Source organism: Hypanus sabinus, chromosome 20 (assembly GCF_030144855.1).
Source record: "Hypanus sabinus isolate sHypSab1 chromosome 20, sHypSab1.hap1, whole genome shotgun sequence".
NCBI lineage: Eukaryota > Metazoa > Chordata > Chondrichthyes > Myliobatiformes > Dasyatidae > Hypanus > Hypanus sabinus.
This window is the reverse complement of record NC_082725.1, coordinates 18,415,251-18,433,439: the sequence shown is the minus strand read 5'-3', so window position 1 is coordinate 18,433,439 and position 18,189 is coordinate 18,415,251. Positions and strand designations below refer to the sequence as shown.

Genomic DNA, 18,189 nt, shown 5'->3' with positions numbered 1-18,189 from the left:
TTCATCTCATGTTCTCTATTTATTGTTTGTTCATTTAATTTTATTTGCACAGTTTTTTGTCTTTTTCACAGTGGTCATTTGTCCGCCCTGTTGTGTTGGTCTTTTACTGATTATTATGGTTCTTGAATTTACTGAGTATGCCCACAAGAAAACAAATTTCTGGGTTGCATATGGTGATCAGTACTTTGATAGTAAATTTTATGTTAATCAATGCAACGGGGGGGGGGGGGGGGGTCAACATTTGAAAATGGAATAGGACTGAAGTTCCACCAGTTATAGTAGTTGATGTCTGAGACAAAGGAATCGGAGTCGTCCATTCACCCCTCAGCCCTTCATGCTGCTGAATTCATGGAGTGACTTAATTTTATTCCTATCATTGTTTCCATCCTCAAAGCCTCCGGCATTGGGAGGAGTAAAAGTAGGCGAAAGATGGAAAATGGCCCATCGCAAAGACAGCAAATTCTGTGTATTGGTACTGAAAATTAAAGTGATGTCTTAGAAAATCCTTGCCAAGATTGATTTGCAATAGTTAAATATACCACCCTCATCTGCATAGCAAAGGGAAATGCAGAGAGTGGAGAACAGGCGTTGGTATTCTTGTGGATTAGCAATTGTGCCAGACATGCAGGAGAAGACTAGACACTTGAATGCCAATGAAGAATTAACATGAAAAGGAACTTACTGGAGTTTTGAGCCATTGGAACAGATTTTGAACAGGAGACAGCTGTCTCATTCAGATATGGTGGGTTAGAAATTTTTTCGTCCATAAAATCCAGGTTACAGCAGCAGTATTCCCTTGTCTCTAACTATCACAGCCACCACACATGGAAGAACCTTCACATTCACATGCTGTAAAAGGTGCCTGAAGCAACGAGCAATATGTGAACACTTTCTGAACTCAGTGGCTTTGCATAACTAGAGTGTCATCTGAAATCGTGCTGAGATGCTGGAGAGCTCTGCTGATTTCAGTGACTGCTGAAAGGATATTGAGGACATTCAGAGTAAGTGAGAGGACAAATTGGATATTTCCCCTCTCACTTTACAAGTCCCCTCATCCTATAATTTCCCTTAACTGATGGCTTCAAATAAACACCAATATTCTGCTCCCTCCCCTCACCACAACACTACCGTGTCTTTAACAGTTTGGGATGTGCCGGCATGACCTACAGAATACAGAGGAAGTAAATAGCCAGTCATGACAATCCACTAATTGTTATGCAGGAGAAATTTTGAGAGATAGAAAAGAACATATCGTCAGAATATTAAATATGAGATATTTAAAGCAAATATCATTGCAATGAATTAATTCCACAATCCATTTACCATGGTTGTCATAGGGACCATCAAGTTCATGCACTTTAGCAACGGTGCTGAGGCTCCTTTATTTCATCACCAGCTTTACCTGTCAACTTAACTTTCTAGACCAAGAGTAGCAGGTTAATGGGAGCACCACATACCACCTGTCCTGTCTTGCCAATGTGTATCATAACTGCTACCTTGTTATTTGACTCTCATTGTAAATGTTTTCATAACAGGTTCTCCATTTTGACAAAGAGCTTGATGTGCATGCAGGATTTAAGGAACTAATGGCTAATATCAACGAACCTGCCGCTTCTTATCTCTTAAGACTGGCCAATCGTATTTATGGAGAGAAAACATTCAACATTCTGCAAGTAAGATCAAATAGGGGGCAACTGTTGGATCTACTGTTTGCCTTGTTACATACCCCATAACTGGGTGTCTAACCAGCAGAGAAAGAAGAATCTGTTGGAGTCTGGTGGTACCAAACTAAAGGTGTTTCTTAATAAAAATAAGCAAAACCATATCAATAATGCAAATATACATATAAAACAAGTTAGCAGTAATAAACCTAAAAGTGTAGGAATAATAATAATCAATAATAAACAAGCTCTATCGAAGTCTAGGGGTAAATAAATTGTCATAGAAAAGTATAAAGTTCAGTTCATGAGTGCTGAGTTATGCTTGTTGAGTTGTAATCGTTGGGGAGAGAGAGCGAACAAGCAATTAAGCAGTTGCAGTCAGCAAACCTTCCTGTTGCCTTTTGATTCCATTGCACCGTTGTTATGGTGGTCATTCAGCTGTGACCCCTCCGTCCTTCTGCTGGACCGTTCTTCTGTGGTGGACTCGTCACTCTGGCATGAGTGGACACGTACACAAGCCCCCACCGGCCCTGCTTTTACACTGAAAGCTTTACTGACCGACCTCCTGGTTCAGTCTTCGAAGCCCCCACCTTTCTTGTGGGTTCCAACACTCAATCAGCGTCCACTGGCGTGTCTGGAGGGTGGATCTCCAGACCTGTCTTTTTATTCCAACCAATGGGGACTCAGCTATCCATCAATCCTGAATGCCTGTGTCTATCAAACCAGCCCACTCTTGCAGTCCACTGAGGAATGTTAATGAGCAAAATAGTAGAAGATAATTAACCCTTGCAGAAGTCATAATACAGTAAATCAACAGTCTCTCTCCCCTCTGTTATCTGTAACAGATGGTCTTGGATGTTTTCCATCTCTCTCTCCCTCATGAGCCGCATAGCAACAGCAATAGTTTGTGGTTCTCGGGAGGTTGGGAATGGTTAACTCTGTACCCCATTGTCCATCAGGTCTGTTCATCACTCATAACAGCCTTTAAAAGCATATGGTTAATGCATAAATTCAACTAATTAATTCAAATATAGAATTTTCCTGTTCTATTTCTCTACTCTGTAGTTGCTAACCTGGTAATGTTGAAAATCTCCTTGAGAACAGGATGGAAGTTTATGCATATACTAGATTTCAAATCAATCCGATTAAATTAATTATCAAAAAACCATCGCATGTTGGTGTTTGGTGAGCATGGTACCGTGGTCCAATAGAAGCCAATAGTCAATTTAAAACAAATACAAATATTAACTGAGGTTATGAACATGTGCACATATTCCCTAAGATAATGAGGAAGTGCACACATTCTCCACTAAAAGCTCTTTAAATGCATAAGAATCATTTGTAAGATTGACAAACTTGTACTTCTCCTGTTGCCCTCTTATGCGGAAAGAAACTTCATATCACTCTGTGTATAATGCTTTTGCTGACTGGTGGCGTAGTGGCATCAGCGCCAGACATCAGAGCAAAGACTCCCGGGATCGAATCCAGCCGGCTCCCTTGCACGCTTTCTGGGTTGAGCATCGAGCTATCAACTCGGCCTTGTAAAAACAAGAAAGCCTGCTAAAACAACGCCATCACGATGGCGTCCCGATGACTCCACTTGAAGTTAAGGGGCTATCTTCTCTTCTTCATATATTATGCTTTGGTTTTTTTAATGTTCTGCAGGAATTTCAAAGCTCCAGCTTGAAATACTATGAGGCAGAAACGGCTGCAGTCAGTTTTGTACAACAACCAAACGCTGTCAGGAATGAAATCAATACTTATGTAGAAAATAAGACTGAAGGTAAGATCCATTTTATGGTTTAATACTGTGTTCTCCACTCTTCAGTCAACATTGATCAACGATCATCAACATCAATTGTAATCCTAATTTGCTGTATGAACACAATTTAATTTACTACTGATGGTTAAACAAGTACTGAAAGGGTTTTTTTTTTCATTTTGTCCATTCTGTAGATTATTTTATTGCTGTCTTCTGGCATTAAAGTATTACTTCAATGAGACTTCAGTTAGCCATGTAAATATGTATGGGTGACATAAGTTAATTGGTTAAACTCTGCTAATTAATGATATTAAAATTGGGTGAGGCAAAGGCTGGTAGGTAAGAGGTGGGAATGGATGAGGAAAGTATAAGGTGGAGAGGTAAACATGTTTTGAGAACACCAGGACTATGGATATCGGAAAATGAAAAATTCAATGTTCATACCATAAAGTTGTAAGCTCCCTAAGTAGAACAAGATGTTCTTCCCGTTTGTTTTTAGCCTCTTCATAAAAATGATTTGGATGGTGAGGGCAGGTTGGTAGAGGTCATGTTTTACTGCTGTTTCGTATAAGGCCTATTAACATAAGTTTCACTGAGCGATTGCCATCGGCTTACTGCAGCTCAATGACCGAGATTAACTTCAATTTGACTAATTTCCCATTCATCAAGTAGATCTGCTCCATTCCAGTGGGAGCTTATTGGAAGTGAGCTCCAAAATTGCATGGGGAAAGACTGATGAAAGTGTTGAAGCAATGACTCGGCCCAGCTTGACACCAGTCTGTACTGGGTCTAGATCTATGGGGAACCCCAGTGTGGATTCGCAGCTTGTATCCCACCATGTATATGTAAAATGGGGAAAGATTTTTAAGGGCAGCCAAGCATGAACCGAATGTTCCACAGTCCCTGTTGGTTAAAAGTAAAATGTCTTAAAAGGTGAACAAACAGTCATGTAAACTGATGTAAGAAACTAGAAGAGTGGGGAAGCTTATAAAACCCAAAAGAAGGCAATTCAAGAATAAGGAGAAGAATTGAAAAGAAATGAAATATGAAGGTAAGCTCTCCAATAATAAAGGAATACTAAAAGTATTTTCAGAAATATATAGGCCAGTTAGCCTGACTTCAGTGGTTGGAAAACTGTTATAATCCATTAAGGATGAAGTTTCGGGGTACTTGGAGGCGAACTCAAGTCATGGTTTCCTAAAGGGGAAATCTTGCCTAACAAATCTATTGGAATTCTTTGGGTAAATAACAGGCACGATAGACAAAGGAAAGTCAGTGGATGTTTTTTACTAGGATTTTCACAGGACTCTGGTAAGGTGCCACACAAGAGGCTTCCATGGTATTATAGGAAAGGTAGCAATATGGACAGAAGATTTGCTTACTGGTAGAAGGCAGATTGCCAATACAACACGAGTCTAACTCAAGATCAAGGCTTTCTAAGATGGTCCTCAAACCCAGTTCAAAGCTCATGGTCTTTCTAGCAGCACTATTCCATACCTTAGAGTCATGGTCCAAGTTTGCTTCAAAATGGATAAATAACCAATATGCAAAACACTACAAACAATGCAAATACACAAATAAATAAATGGATAAGCAATAAATATCGAGAATGTGAAATGAAGAGTCTTTGAAAGTGGGTTGATAGATTGTGGGCATAGTTCAGCAGTGGGTCCTTTGGTTCAAGAGCCTGATGGATGAGGGTAATAATGGTTCCAGCATCTTCTGGTGTGGGTCTTGAGGCACCTGTACCTCCTTTCTGATGGTAGTAGCAAGAAGTGCATGGCCTGTGTGGTGGGGGTCCTTGATGATGGATGCTGCTTTCCTCTGACAGTGCTCCATGTAGATATGCTCAATAGTGGGTTGGGTTTTATCCATGATGGACTGGTACATACCACTACATTTTGTAGGTTTGTCTGTCCAAGAGAATTGGTGTTTCCAAACCAGGCTGTGATGCAACCAGTCAATATACTCTTCACCATGCATCTATAGAAGTTCGACAGATTTCAGATGTGCTGTATCTTCATAAGCTTCCAAGAAATTAGAGGTTCTGCCATGTTTTCTTTGTAATGGCCGTTCTGTGCTGGAACTAGGACAGATGCTCTGAAAGGGTAACACTGAGGAATTTTAAGTTTCTGACCCTCTCCACCTCTGATTCCTCCCCCCCCCCCCCAATCAGGACTAGCTAATGGACCTTGAGTTTGTAATCTATCATTTGTGATTTATCATTTAGGTAAAATCAAAGATTTACTGTCAGAGACTGCGATCACTTCAAACACAGTTCTTGTTCTTGTAAATGCCATCTACTTTAAAGGAAAATGGAACCACAGATTTCAAGAAGAAAACACATATGTAACAACGTTCAAGATGAACAAGGTGTGTTCATTTATAAAGCATTTACCTGCAATATTTTACACTTATTGTTCTGTCACATATATACTGATGTTAATTATTACTTTCTTCTTAGAAAAAGTCCACGTCAGTAAATATGATGTACCAGGAGGGAAATTTTAACTTTGCTTATATTGATGAATTCAAAACCAAAGTTCTTGAGCTTCCTTATGAAAAGAAGGATCTGAGTATGTTCATCTTTCTGCCCAATGACATCAGTGACAACTCAACTGGATTGGAAAAGGTAACTTAAAGATTAAAGAAGGTTAGCATTGTCACATATATCGAAACAAAGTGAAATGCATAGTTTGCATCAAAACAGATCAGTGAGGATTGTGCAGAGCAGCTTGCCAGTGTCGCCACGGTGGTGACACCATCATAGCATGCCCACTGCTCACTAACCTTAATCGTACACCTTTGGAATGTGGGCAGCACAGTTGCGTAGTGGTTAGCACAACACTATTACAGCTCGGGACGCTGGAATTCAGAGTTCATTTCCAAAATCATAATAAGGAATCTGTACATCCTCCCTGTGGAATGCACAAGCTTTCCCCCAGTTCTCCAGTTACCTCCCACAGTCTAAAGACTTACTGGGTAGGTTAATTGGGCATTGTAAATTGTCTCGTGATTAGTTTAGGATTAAATCGGGATTATCAGGGGTTGCTGGGTGGCGCGGTTCTAAGGGCTAGAAGAACCTACTCCATTCCATATTGCTAAATAAATAAATATACAAAAGATTATAGAAATATGAGTGCACCTCTCATCTCTAACTGAACTCCAGTTACCCTTGTACCTTTCAAACTAATAGTTAACAAAGCTATTTGTCTCAAATTTAAAATTATCATTAGCCATCAATTATAACTTGTGGAAGTGTGTTCTACATATATACTGCTGTCTTCAGTTGGAATGTTTTCAAACTTCTGAAAACTATTGAACTTTTGAATGGTGCCTCCTAGTTTTGATCTCTATTAATCAAAATAATTTTCTCCATTAAATTCTAAATATCAGGAAGAGATTGCATAATTTCTTTGAGGTGTCTCTGGATCATTTTGGAAAATACATATGCAATATCTCAAGAATAAGACATTTCCTGAATATGTCATGCTCAGAAATAGTTGATTTTTTTGTGTTATCTAACTGGGGTTGAATAACACTTCATTTCTAATCGGTGGATTCTTAACATGTTGTAATATTGAAGTACGTTCATGGGTTTAGTGAGTGAGACAGAAAACTGACTGCAAATATTTATTCATTAATTTACAAACAGCAAAATATTTGACCAAATATTTAGTTCCCCCCCCTCATTTACATGAACTAAATGTTCAATAGATAGTTAGATAAAAGTGCACACAGAGTACACCTTCCCAAAGGTTCTGTGTAGTGTGCTTTAGAGACAAAGGAAGACAGAACAAATCTCTCACTTATGTCCTATGCTTTACACCCCTGAGCTGCTTGAAGTTGGAACGCAGGTACCATGGTACATAAGCCAACCAATGAGAAGAGCGGCTGCACTTCTTAAACTCACGAATCACAATCGACACAACGAAAACATCTTTCAACTGGCAAATCAGCCAGATCCCCACACTACAATCGTGTATTTAAGAATCTGAAGTCAAATAGCCCTTTTGAAATTCTTCTCCGTAGGCCTGAATATTTGAGCTTGAGGGAAATTTTGAGAGAAGTACATGGACTAGCAATATCCAAATCCAACTTCAAATTGCAATCAGATTCTTAATGTGAGGGTCACACACATCTGGATATTAATCCAGGTGCATATATTTATGGAGAACATCAAGATGTTCAATGTCAATTGCTGGTGGTACAAACATTGTCATCAGTAGCTCAATATGTTTTTAGGCATTCATCTGCAAATAGTGCCAAGCAATCAAAGCAAGGCAGGTTATTGATCAGAGGGATTTGAGTTAAGAGGCTGTTCTTAGTCCACACAAGGAAAGCTGTGTCGAAAAGAATGTTCTCACCTTTCTAGGTCCTTTGGTGTTCACTCCCATTCTAAACTCTCTAAATCACTTTGTTTTGGCTCTGCTGACTTGACCACCATTCCAGATTCTTTCCTGCACCCTGTCTAGTGGAATGTCCCATTTGCCCACCATCTGATCATGACCAGCATGATCTTTGATCCAATTTCATCAAGACCACTGGACCAGTATGTTCTTCAGTATTTATAGGATTCCTTGATGTAGAAATTCTAACGTGTACTGCAATTTCTCTGTGCTCAACGTGCGTGTGTGTGTATATTATATTAAAAAAAAGTTCTGTTTTCTGCATAGTTTGTGATGTAGATGTTCCTTTTGGGTTCTTGGCTCATATGAGGCACTTTATACATAGAGGCATCTGATCATGTTTAGTGAGATTCAAACACATGGCACCAGGTGTATGGATGGAATTTCCACAAAGTTCATCTGCACATGCATGATCCACAGAGGCTGTGGGGCTCCTGTGCAGGGACAGGTCTTTTCAACAAATGTGAACTCTGATGTGACAAAATTAAAGAGGAACCTTGTGGAGCACTCAGTCCTTGACATCTCGTGGTGAGATGTATACTTTCATTTAAGGACATCACTCAAAGAAGCTCATTCAATGGTCAAACGCATCCCTTCACCTCATCACCCTATCTTACTCCCCATTCATCTCCCCAAAACTCATCAATTTTTTTTAACCAAAAGACATAACTTCATACTTTGTAATTGAAGATTGGTGATATGTGGCACCACATGTTGAGGGGGGACTTGATAGAGGTATTTAAAATTATGAGGGGGATAGATAGAGTTGATGTGGATAGGCTTTTTCCATTGAGAGTAGGAGAGATTCAAACAAGAGGACATGAGTTGAGAGTTAGGGGACAAAAGTTTAGGGGTAACACGAGGGGGAACTTCTTTACTCGGGTAGCTGTGTGGAACGAGCTTCCAGTAGAAGTGGTAGAGGCAGGTTCGATATTGTCATTTAAAGTAAAATTGGATCGGTATATGGACAGGAAAGGAACGGAGGGTTATGGGCTGAGTGCGGGTCGGTGGGACTAGGTGAGAGTAAGTGTTCAGCATGGACTAGAAGGGCCGAAATGGCCTGTTTCCGTGCTGAAATTGTTATATGTTTGAGGCAAGTTTTGGAGGCCCTGAACGTTTTCATATTTGGACTTAAACACTGATGCTTCAGGTGGTGAAGAAATTGGCCAATAGCCTATGTCTGATTGTGACCTTCAACCCTTAAACACTAAATTATACTGAGTACAGTATATACGACACAGATTATTCCCAGTTCTATCTTCTTTTACGGTGTCCGCATAGCGGTTTGTACCAGTGAGATACAAAAATGGCGTTGCTTTCCCACCTGATGGACCAGCATGTCTTTCATGAGCACATCTTAGGTTAAAAAAAAAAAATGCCAGATATGGAGACAGAATTTAATCTAAAGTTTTATCCTTGGCTTTCGTGCTTTCTTTCAATGTCCATGGTCACCTAATGGTGGATGTGTAATATCAAAATCCCAATGAGTTGTCTACGAACAGGGACTTTATAACAGATGATCTTATTCCAAGTCAAAGTCTGAGGCAAGAACTCAATTTTCCTCCAAATGACACTGACATTATGATGGAGGCCCTTAACCACAGATAGCACAGCTTGTTGAATTAACATGATGCGAAAGATGTATATCAATTTAAGGAACATCCTTACAACAGAAACTTTGATGGGTGATAATAGACCAGGAATGGAAGCATGAAGTAAATTATCCTTAGCAGAGACTTTTCAGAGTAACGTGTACACAAACTGTTGGAGGAACTCTACAGGTCAGGCAGCATCTCAGGACAGTAATTAAAAAGATGACCTTTCTGGTTAAGAGAGACCCTTCATCTGCAAGAAGGGCCTCTGCCCAATATGGCCACCCTTTATTCTTCTCTACAGATGCTGCCTGACCTGCTGAGTTCTTTTTTTTAAATTAATTTATTAAATTTTTAGAAAATTACAAAGAATAAATGTAATGATAAAATAGTAAGAAAGAGAAAAAATAATATTAACCCTCCCCACCCCCTTAACCCTTGTCTAAAGAAAAAGAAAAAAAAAGAAAGAAGAGAAAGATTGCCTGGATATCGGAGGAACCCCACATGCTCCATGGTGTTCAAAAGAATTTTTTTTATTTTTACTTTCCCCAATTACTTTATAATTTTATCTTCAAAGGACCTATGTATTTAATCCTATCTTTTGTAGGTATGGGAGCCAAATTTTCAAAAATATATCATATTCATTTCTTAGATTGTATGTAATTTTTTCAAGTGGAATACAACTATATATTTCATTATTCCAATGATCCATAGTTAAATATAAATCAGATTTCCAAGTAACTGCGATAACTTTTTTGGCTACTGCCAATGCAATTTTTATAAATTTTTTCTGATACTTATTCAATTTAAGTTTCGGTATTGTCCCTTCAATGTCTCCTAATAAAAATAATATTGGACTATGTGGGAGTTGTACTCCAGTAATTAGTTCCAATAAAAGTCTTAGACTTACCCAAAATGATTGAATTTTAAAACAAGACCAAGTAGAATGTAAAAATGTACCAATTTCTTGATTACATCAAAAACATTGTTCAGACATATTTGAATTTAATCTATTTATTTTCTGTGGTGTTATATATAATTGATGTAGAAAATTATATTGTACTAATCTAAGTCGAACATTTATTGTATTTATCATACTATCAGAACATAATTTTAACCAGCTTTTTCCATCAATTTTAATATTCAAATCAGATTCCCATTTTGTCTTGATTTATGAATTCCTGATTTAATTGTCTGTTTTTGAATCAAATTGTACATACAGGATGTAAATTTTTTAATTTTTCCTTTCTGAATTAATATTTCTATTTCACTAGGTTTTGGCATTAACATTATTTGACCCAGCTTTTCTCGTAAATAAGTCTTTTATTGAAAATAACAGAAAAGAGTGTTGTGATATTTTATATTTATTTTTTAATTGATCAAACGACATCAATATACCTCCTTCAAAACAATCACCTATATATTTAATCCCCTTTTGGAACCAATTATGTAAAAGTTTATTATCCATTGTAAAAGGAATAAGCCTATTTTGAATTAAAGTTCTTTTTGCTAATAAAGATTTCTTTATCTCATCGCCCATATTTACCTTATTCCATAAATCAATCAAGTGTCTTAATATAGGAGATACTTTTTTTTTCCTGTATCCATTTGGATTCCCATTTATATATAAAATCTTCTGGTATGTTTTCTCCTATCTTATCTAATCTATTCTAATCCATGCCAGTTTTTCTTCATCAAAAAAAGACGCAATAAATCTAAGTTGATTTGCTTTATAATAATTCTTAAAATTTGGAAGTTGTAACCCTCCTAAATCAAATTTACATGTCAATTTTTCCAATGATATTCTTGACATCTTTCCTTTCCAAAGAAATTTCCTTACATTTATTCAGTTCTTGAAAAAACTTCTGAGGCAATTGTATGGGTAAAGTTTGGAATGAATATTGCAATCTAGGAAATTATTCATTTTTACAGCATTAACTCTACCTATTAATGTTATTCGTAACGACATCCATTTATCGAGATCCTCTTTTATTTTTTAATAATGGCAAATAATTTTGTTTTATATTAATTTTTTACATCATTATCAACTCTAACACCTAAATATTTTAACCCATTTATTGACCATCGAAATTGAGTTACTAATCAACATTTGATTATAATTTCCTTTGGTAAGGGGTAAAATTTCACTTTTATCCCAATTTACTTTATACCTTGATACTTTCCCATATTCTTCCAATCTAAAAGATAGTCTTTGCAAAGATTGCAATGGGTTTGTTAAATAAATCAAAACATCATCAGCAAATAAATTAATCTTCTATTCTTCTTGATTAACTCTGAAGCCCCCAATGTCTGGATCTGTTCTAATTAATTCAGCTAATGGTTCTATTGCCAACACAAATAAAGCAGGTGATAATAGGCAGCCTTGTTTAGTTGACCTCGTTAAGCAAAATAGGGTTGAAATCTGACCATTTGTAACTACTTTAGTTTGAGGATTAGTATTTGAGGTTTTAATCCATTGTATAAAAGATTTTCCTAACTCATTTTTCCAATACCTTAAATAAAACATCCCATTCCAATTTATCAAATGCTTTTTCTGCATCCAAAGCAACTGCCACACTCATTTCCTCTCTTTTTTTTGTGCCAGATGAATTATACTAAGTAACTGAGTTATATTATCCATTAATTGTCTGTTTTTAATAAAACCTGTTTGATCCATACATATTAATTTTGGTAAATATTTAGATATTCTATTAGATAAAATTTTTGCTATTATTTTATAATCTGTATTCAACAAAGAAATAGGCCTATATGATGTTGGTTTTAAAGGATCTCTATCTTTTTTATGGCAATACAGTTATGATCACTGTTAAAAAAGATTGTGGGAGTTTATGCATTCTTTCCACTTGATATATTAATTCCATAAAAGGAGGAATTAATAAATCTTCACATTTTTATAAAATTCAGGAGGAAAGCCATCTTCTCCTGGGGATTTATTACTCTGAAGTGATCCGAAAGCTCCTTCAACCTCTTTTAATGTAAAGGGCATATCTAATCCTTTCTGTTCCAAATTTAATTTTGGAAGGGTTATTTGTGATATAAAAAAATTATCTATCTCAGCAATCTTATTTTGTGATTCTGATTGATATAGATCAGTATAAATTTTTTTTTGAAGTTTCATTAATTTCTAAAGGTTTATAAGTAACCTTATTTGCACTTGTTCTAATTGCATTTATTGTTTTAGAAGCCTGTTCTGTTTTCAGCTGTCAAGCCAGAATCTAATGTGATCTTTCACCTAATTCATAATATTTCTGCTTAGTTCTCATAATTACTTTTTCTGGACAATATATCTGGAGTGTATTGTAATTTTTCATTAACAAGTTGTCTTCGTTTTTCTTCTGTCATATATCTTTGAGATTCTTTTTCTAACTTTATGATATCTTTTTCCAATTGATCTATTTCTGCCATGTATTCCTTCTTAATTTTAGATGTATAACTTATAATCTGACCCCTTAAATATGCTTTCATTGCTTCCCATAATACAATTTTATCCTCAGCTGAATGTAAATTTGTATCCAAAAAAAATTGAATCTGTTTTTCCATAAAATCACAAAAATCTTGACGTCTTAATAAAATTGAATTAAATCTCCATCTATAGATCGATTCCTCCTTATCCATCATTATCATTGTCATTATCAAGGGGGAATGATCGGACAGTATTCTTGCTTTCTATTCCACACTTCTCAATCTATCCTGAATATTTTTTGATAAAACTTATTCAAGGATTGATTTTTTTTATTATGTCTATTTGAATAAAATGAATAGTCTCTTTCTCTTGGATTAATTTTTCTCCATTTATCAATCAGGTTTAAATCTTTCATTAATGATAGTTTTATTACTTTTGATTTTGTAGCGAGTTTAGTTGACCTATCCAAAACTGGATCTAAACAAAAATTAAAGTCTCCACCTATTAATATTTTTATCATGTGCATCAGCCAAGTTTAAAAAAAACCTTGTATGAATTTTGCATCATTTTCATTTGGTGCATAAATGTTCATAAGAGTCCATAATTCTGAAAAGATTTGACAATGTCTAATCACATATCTCCCCACAGAATCAATTACTACATTTTGTATTTTAATTGGTAAAGTTTTATTAACCAAAATTGCAACTCCTCTCGATTTTGAATTAAATGAAGCTGCAATGACATTTCCAACCCAATCCCTCTTTAATTTCTTATGTTCTGTTTCTGTTAAATGTGTTTCTTGTAGAAAAGCTATATCTCCTTTCATTTTCTTAATATATGTTAAAACTCTTTCTTTTCACAGGTCCATTAAGTCCATTAACATTAAAACTTTAAAAATTAAGTAAATTAATCATTCATAATACATTGGGAACTCTTTAAAATTCTCCATATTGCTATGAGTCTCTCCCCAACCATCCAGACAAAAAAGAAGAAAAATAGAAGAAAGATAACTAATATATAAGAAAAATAACCCCAAAGTACCCCCCCACTAATGTTGCGAATAAAAAGAAACACAACATTACCCCCCCCCCATTTTACGGGTCATGGCAATCGCCATGATTGTACACGTGAAACTCACAGCCATCGATCAGGAGCTCCTCCAGCTCCCCCGCAAAAAAAAAAGAAAGAAAATATATTAGTGAAGAAACAAAAAAGAAAATAATTAATGTCTCTACTCCCAGTTAATACTCCTCAACTATTTTTTTTCTTCTTATTCCTTATAAATGTCCGTCAAGTCCAACCTTATTTCAGTCTTCATCATTAGTCCACTTCATTTCTATAATTCTTTACTCCCCCTCGTGGATATCAGGTAGTTCTTGTACAAATTTCTCCATTTTCCGGTAGTCAATGAAAAATCTTCTTTCTTCGTTATCCAGGAAAATTATCAATTTTGCTGGGTAGCTCAATAAAAATTTATAGCCCTTTTCCCATAAAGATTTTTTCACTGGATTAAATTCCTTCCGCCTCTTCAGAAGATTGTAACTTGTATCTGGATTAAAAAAAAACTTTTTCCCTTCTATCATCAATGGCCCATTTCTCTTTTTAGCACCTTGAGTAGCTGCCTTCAAGATCATTTCTTTATCTTGGTACCTTAAGCATTATATCAAAATTGATCTTGGATTTTGATCTTGCTGAGGTTTTGGTCTTAAAGCTCCATGTGCTCTTTCAATTTCAATTAATTGACTTACTTATTTCATTTCCAAAATTTTCGGAATCCATTCTTGGAAGAATTTTATTAGATTTTCTCCCTTTGTACCTTCTATAAGACCAACAATTTTAATACTATTTCATTTACTAGAGTTTTTAAGTGCATCTATTTTTTCCAACATCCATTTTCTTTCTGTTGTCCAGGCAAGATTATTGTCTTCTATCTTATCTATTCTTTCAGTGTTTTCTTCCACTTTTACTTCCATCTCTTTAACTTTATTATCCATCTTCTTTTGTTTTTCCACCACATTATCGAGTGTAATCTGCATTCGTCTTCTATCTGTTCTTATAGCTTTTAATTCATTCATCATATAAATCAGGATATCTCTTATGTCTCCTTTAATCTCCTCCTTTTCCTCTTCTTCATCTGTGTTTCCCAAAGAATCTGATTCCACTTCCAATTCACTTCCAGCCATAGTTTGGGATTTGTAGTTTTGTTGATATCTGTTCATACATACTTGTTTCTTCGTGCATGCGTTGTTCTTGCCATTTCTTCTCAGAGACTGCCGACATTGCTGCAACTTCCTGTCCCACACCATCAGAAGTGCCATGCACTTCGCCGGGAGGAGATCCAACTTGAGTCTGAGGCTTTGCCGAGACGGTTAGGCCTTTTTCCCCACTGATTTGCGCAGTCTTCGAAGTAGTAGCTTTCTTCTATTTCGATTTAGGAGCCATATCTAAAAACAATCCTGAGTTGCTTATAAATAGTTTCTAGTAGGTATTTGTTAACTCTTCACTTAAACCCTATTTCATTACTTTTTACGAGGGAGCTGGATTCCCAATGTCTCAAGCCTACATCATCACGTGACGCCCCCACCTGCTGAGTTCGTCCAATATTTTGCATTGGCCTCTATTTCCATCTTGTGTCCAGAGATTTGCAGAGTTTGATGTGACTCAGAGGGATACTAACTTCACACTTTACCTCTTCCATCAGTCCCCTGCCAGCTTCTCACATCAATCCCCCTCCCCCAGTCTCACCTATCAGCTGCCAGCTTGTAGTCTTTCCTCTCCACTTTCTGCTTTTTTCTGGCTTTCACCTCCTTCCTTTCCTGTCATGATGAAGGGTCCCCAGCCCAACTATTCAACTGTTCATACTCCTCCATTGATGTTCCCTGACTGGTTGAGTTCCTCCAGCATTTTCTGGATGTTACTCTGGTTTTTCAGCATCTGCAATTGCTCCAAATTGTACAGTATAATAGTAAGATATCTTGTTTAAACAATTCAGTCCAATAAACAATTTTGTTCATTTCTGTTCCCTTTTTGAACAGCTTGAAAAGGCACTTGCCAACAAGACTCTGCTCAAATCGATTAAGCTGGGAACTATGAAGGAAATAAAACTTGCTGTTCATCTACCCAGATTTAAAATAGAGGACCAGTTTAATCTTGAACGTGAACTTCCAGGAATGGGAATGATAGATGCCTTTGATCCATCAAAGGCCAATCTCTCTGGCATGTTTGAGAAAAATCTCTCTCTGTCAATGGTTATTCATAAATCCTTCGTGGAAGTTAATGAAGAGGGGACTGAAGCAGCTGCAGCCACAGCAGTAACAATAGAACGCACCACTTCTGTACCAACAGAAACTTTTGTAGCAGATCATCCCTTCATGTTTTTCATCAAACACAACAAAACACAAAACATTTTGTTCATTGGCAAATACTGTTACCCAATGGGTGATGCTGCAGAAAATCGGGACACAGGCAACATGACACAGCAGATCCAAAGCCAGATAAAGCAGGTCCAAAGCCAGACATAAATACAGCAAGAGCAGGAAGGAGCCAGTTACTGCTTCAAGTAAATAATTGCATTACGCCACACTAGGGAATACCTCAGTTGCCAATTTGTGAATGGAGGCAATCTGGTATTGGGCTCATTTTAATGTACCTTAGGATGATGCATTTAAAATATCCTCTTGCTGGTGACTGCTGTATATTCGTAGTTTCTTTGGGAATTTAGTTCTAAGCTCACTTCTAAGGTGAATAACTTTCTGCATGTTTTGCTTTCACTATTTTGATGATTAAAAATGGTACGCTTGGACTATCACGAATATGAATTGCAGAACATTATTTTGTTCAGTAACTCAAATTAAGAAATTTAAAAAATTACAGCTCTAAGATTTTGGAACTACTTTGGAAAATATTCAATCATAATTGAATAAAAGAATTGAATTTAATAATAAAGTGAATATTGTGGATTTTATTCTAGCTACACATTAGGATAAATTTTTCCAGATATATCCCATGCACAACATCTGCACCGAAGCAGCCTGTCGTATTTCTCTATAGAATTGGCTCACAGTAGAACTACCCAAAGCACCTGTCCATGAGCTTGGCAGACATGTAGGTTTCCACAAATAAAACAAAGTGTCATGCTTTATTTTTAACGAAACCTGTAACACATTTTATTGAACTCCAAAAACCTACACATCCAAAGTACGGTAAGAATCTTTTACGTAACGACATCCTCAAGTCAGACCAGCCTCCTAAAGTGAAACCCCAACTCAATGTCGGTGGTTGTAAATTATGTACTTCTCTCTCAGTTATGTTAACCCCCTTCTTTCCACCCCCCCCCCCCAAGAATTCACTAAAACTTACATTGCGAGCCTGTCTGAAGCTCAGATAAGCCGCCTGGCTCAGGTCCTGTGTCCATAGGTGGAGGAACCGCAGGTGCCTCTGGCTTGTCCAGAAGTGCATTGACACACTCACCGTCATATTTGTGACAACAGAGGGGCATAGCAGTGAAATACTTCACTGCCTTTGTAAGGTGATCTGCCAAAATACATTCAGGTTTAACCATCTTAACCATGATAAAAGTCTTTTCTCCCCTTTCCAAACCACGGAAAAGGCCATCATAAGGGGCCCAAGGGGATGTTGGTGTGCGCCATGGCAGACGTAAACAAACCAGTTGGAGTGTAGATCAACAGGTCCCCAAGAGTATTGTACGCCCTGATAAGAGTAGGAAGAGGTGAAAAAGAGTTGCATTTACTGAGAAGGGTGGAATGCTCTTTAGAGGCTGACCAGGTGATCACAGCATCAGGAATGAAATCACCTGGCACTTGTAATGGCTGCCTATATACCAACTCAGCCATGGACAACTGCGGGTCCTCCTCTACAGCAGTTCTAAACCCCAGCAGTACCCATGGGAGACAATCACGCCAATGCTCATCTCTTGAGGAAGCTCTCAGAGCAGCCTTCAAGGAGCGGTGAAACCGTTCACATAGGCCATTGGACTACAGGTGATATGCTGTGGTGTGGTGTATCCTAATGCCGAGGTTCTGGGCCATCACAACCCAGAGGTCTGAAATGAATTAGGGACCACGGTCAGAGGAAATATCAGATGGGGTGCCAAACCGAGAAACGCAGGTGCTGAGCAAAGTCCAAGCCCATCTGTGGCCATCATCGATGCTAGAGGAACAACCTCTGGCCACCCAGTGGTACGGTCCACCATGGTAAAAAGGTGCGTCAAACCATGGAGGGGGGAGGGGACTAACAAGGTACATATTGACATGGTCAAACCATCACTCAGTGGCCTCAAAAGGTATCAAAGGTGCCATACATGATGGTTAATTTTTGCCTT

The 18,189-nt window shown here is 37.2% G+C and overlaps 1 protein-coding gene across 2 annotated transcripts in view; it reads left to right on the top strand.

The window, feature by feature from the left end:
* The window catches only part of LOC132378336 (leukocyte elastase inhibitor-like), a 59,873-nt gene extending 43,163 nt beyond the window's left edge, over window positions 1-16,710 (top strand). For both annotated transcript variants that reach the window (XM_059945156.1, XM_059945157.1), the window contains exons 3-7: window positions 1,536-1,673; window positions 3,327-3,444; window positions 5,654-5,796; window positions 5,888-6,055; window positions 15,884-16,710. In XM_059945156.1, the coding sequence (XP_059801139.1) occupies window positions 1,536-1,673; window positions 3,327-3,444; window positions 5,654-5,796; window positions 5,888-6,055; window positions 15,884-16,369 (1,053 nt within the window). In that variant the 3' untranslated portion in view covers window positions 16,370-16,710. The remainder of the gene's footprint in view (window positions 1-1,535; window positions 1,674-3,326; window positions 3,445-5,653; window positions 5,797-5,887; window positions 6,056-15,883) is intronic.
* The last annotated feature ends 1,479 nt before the right edge of the window (window positions 16,711-18,189 follow it).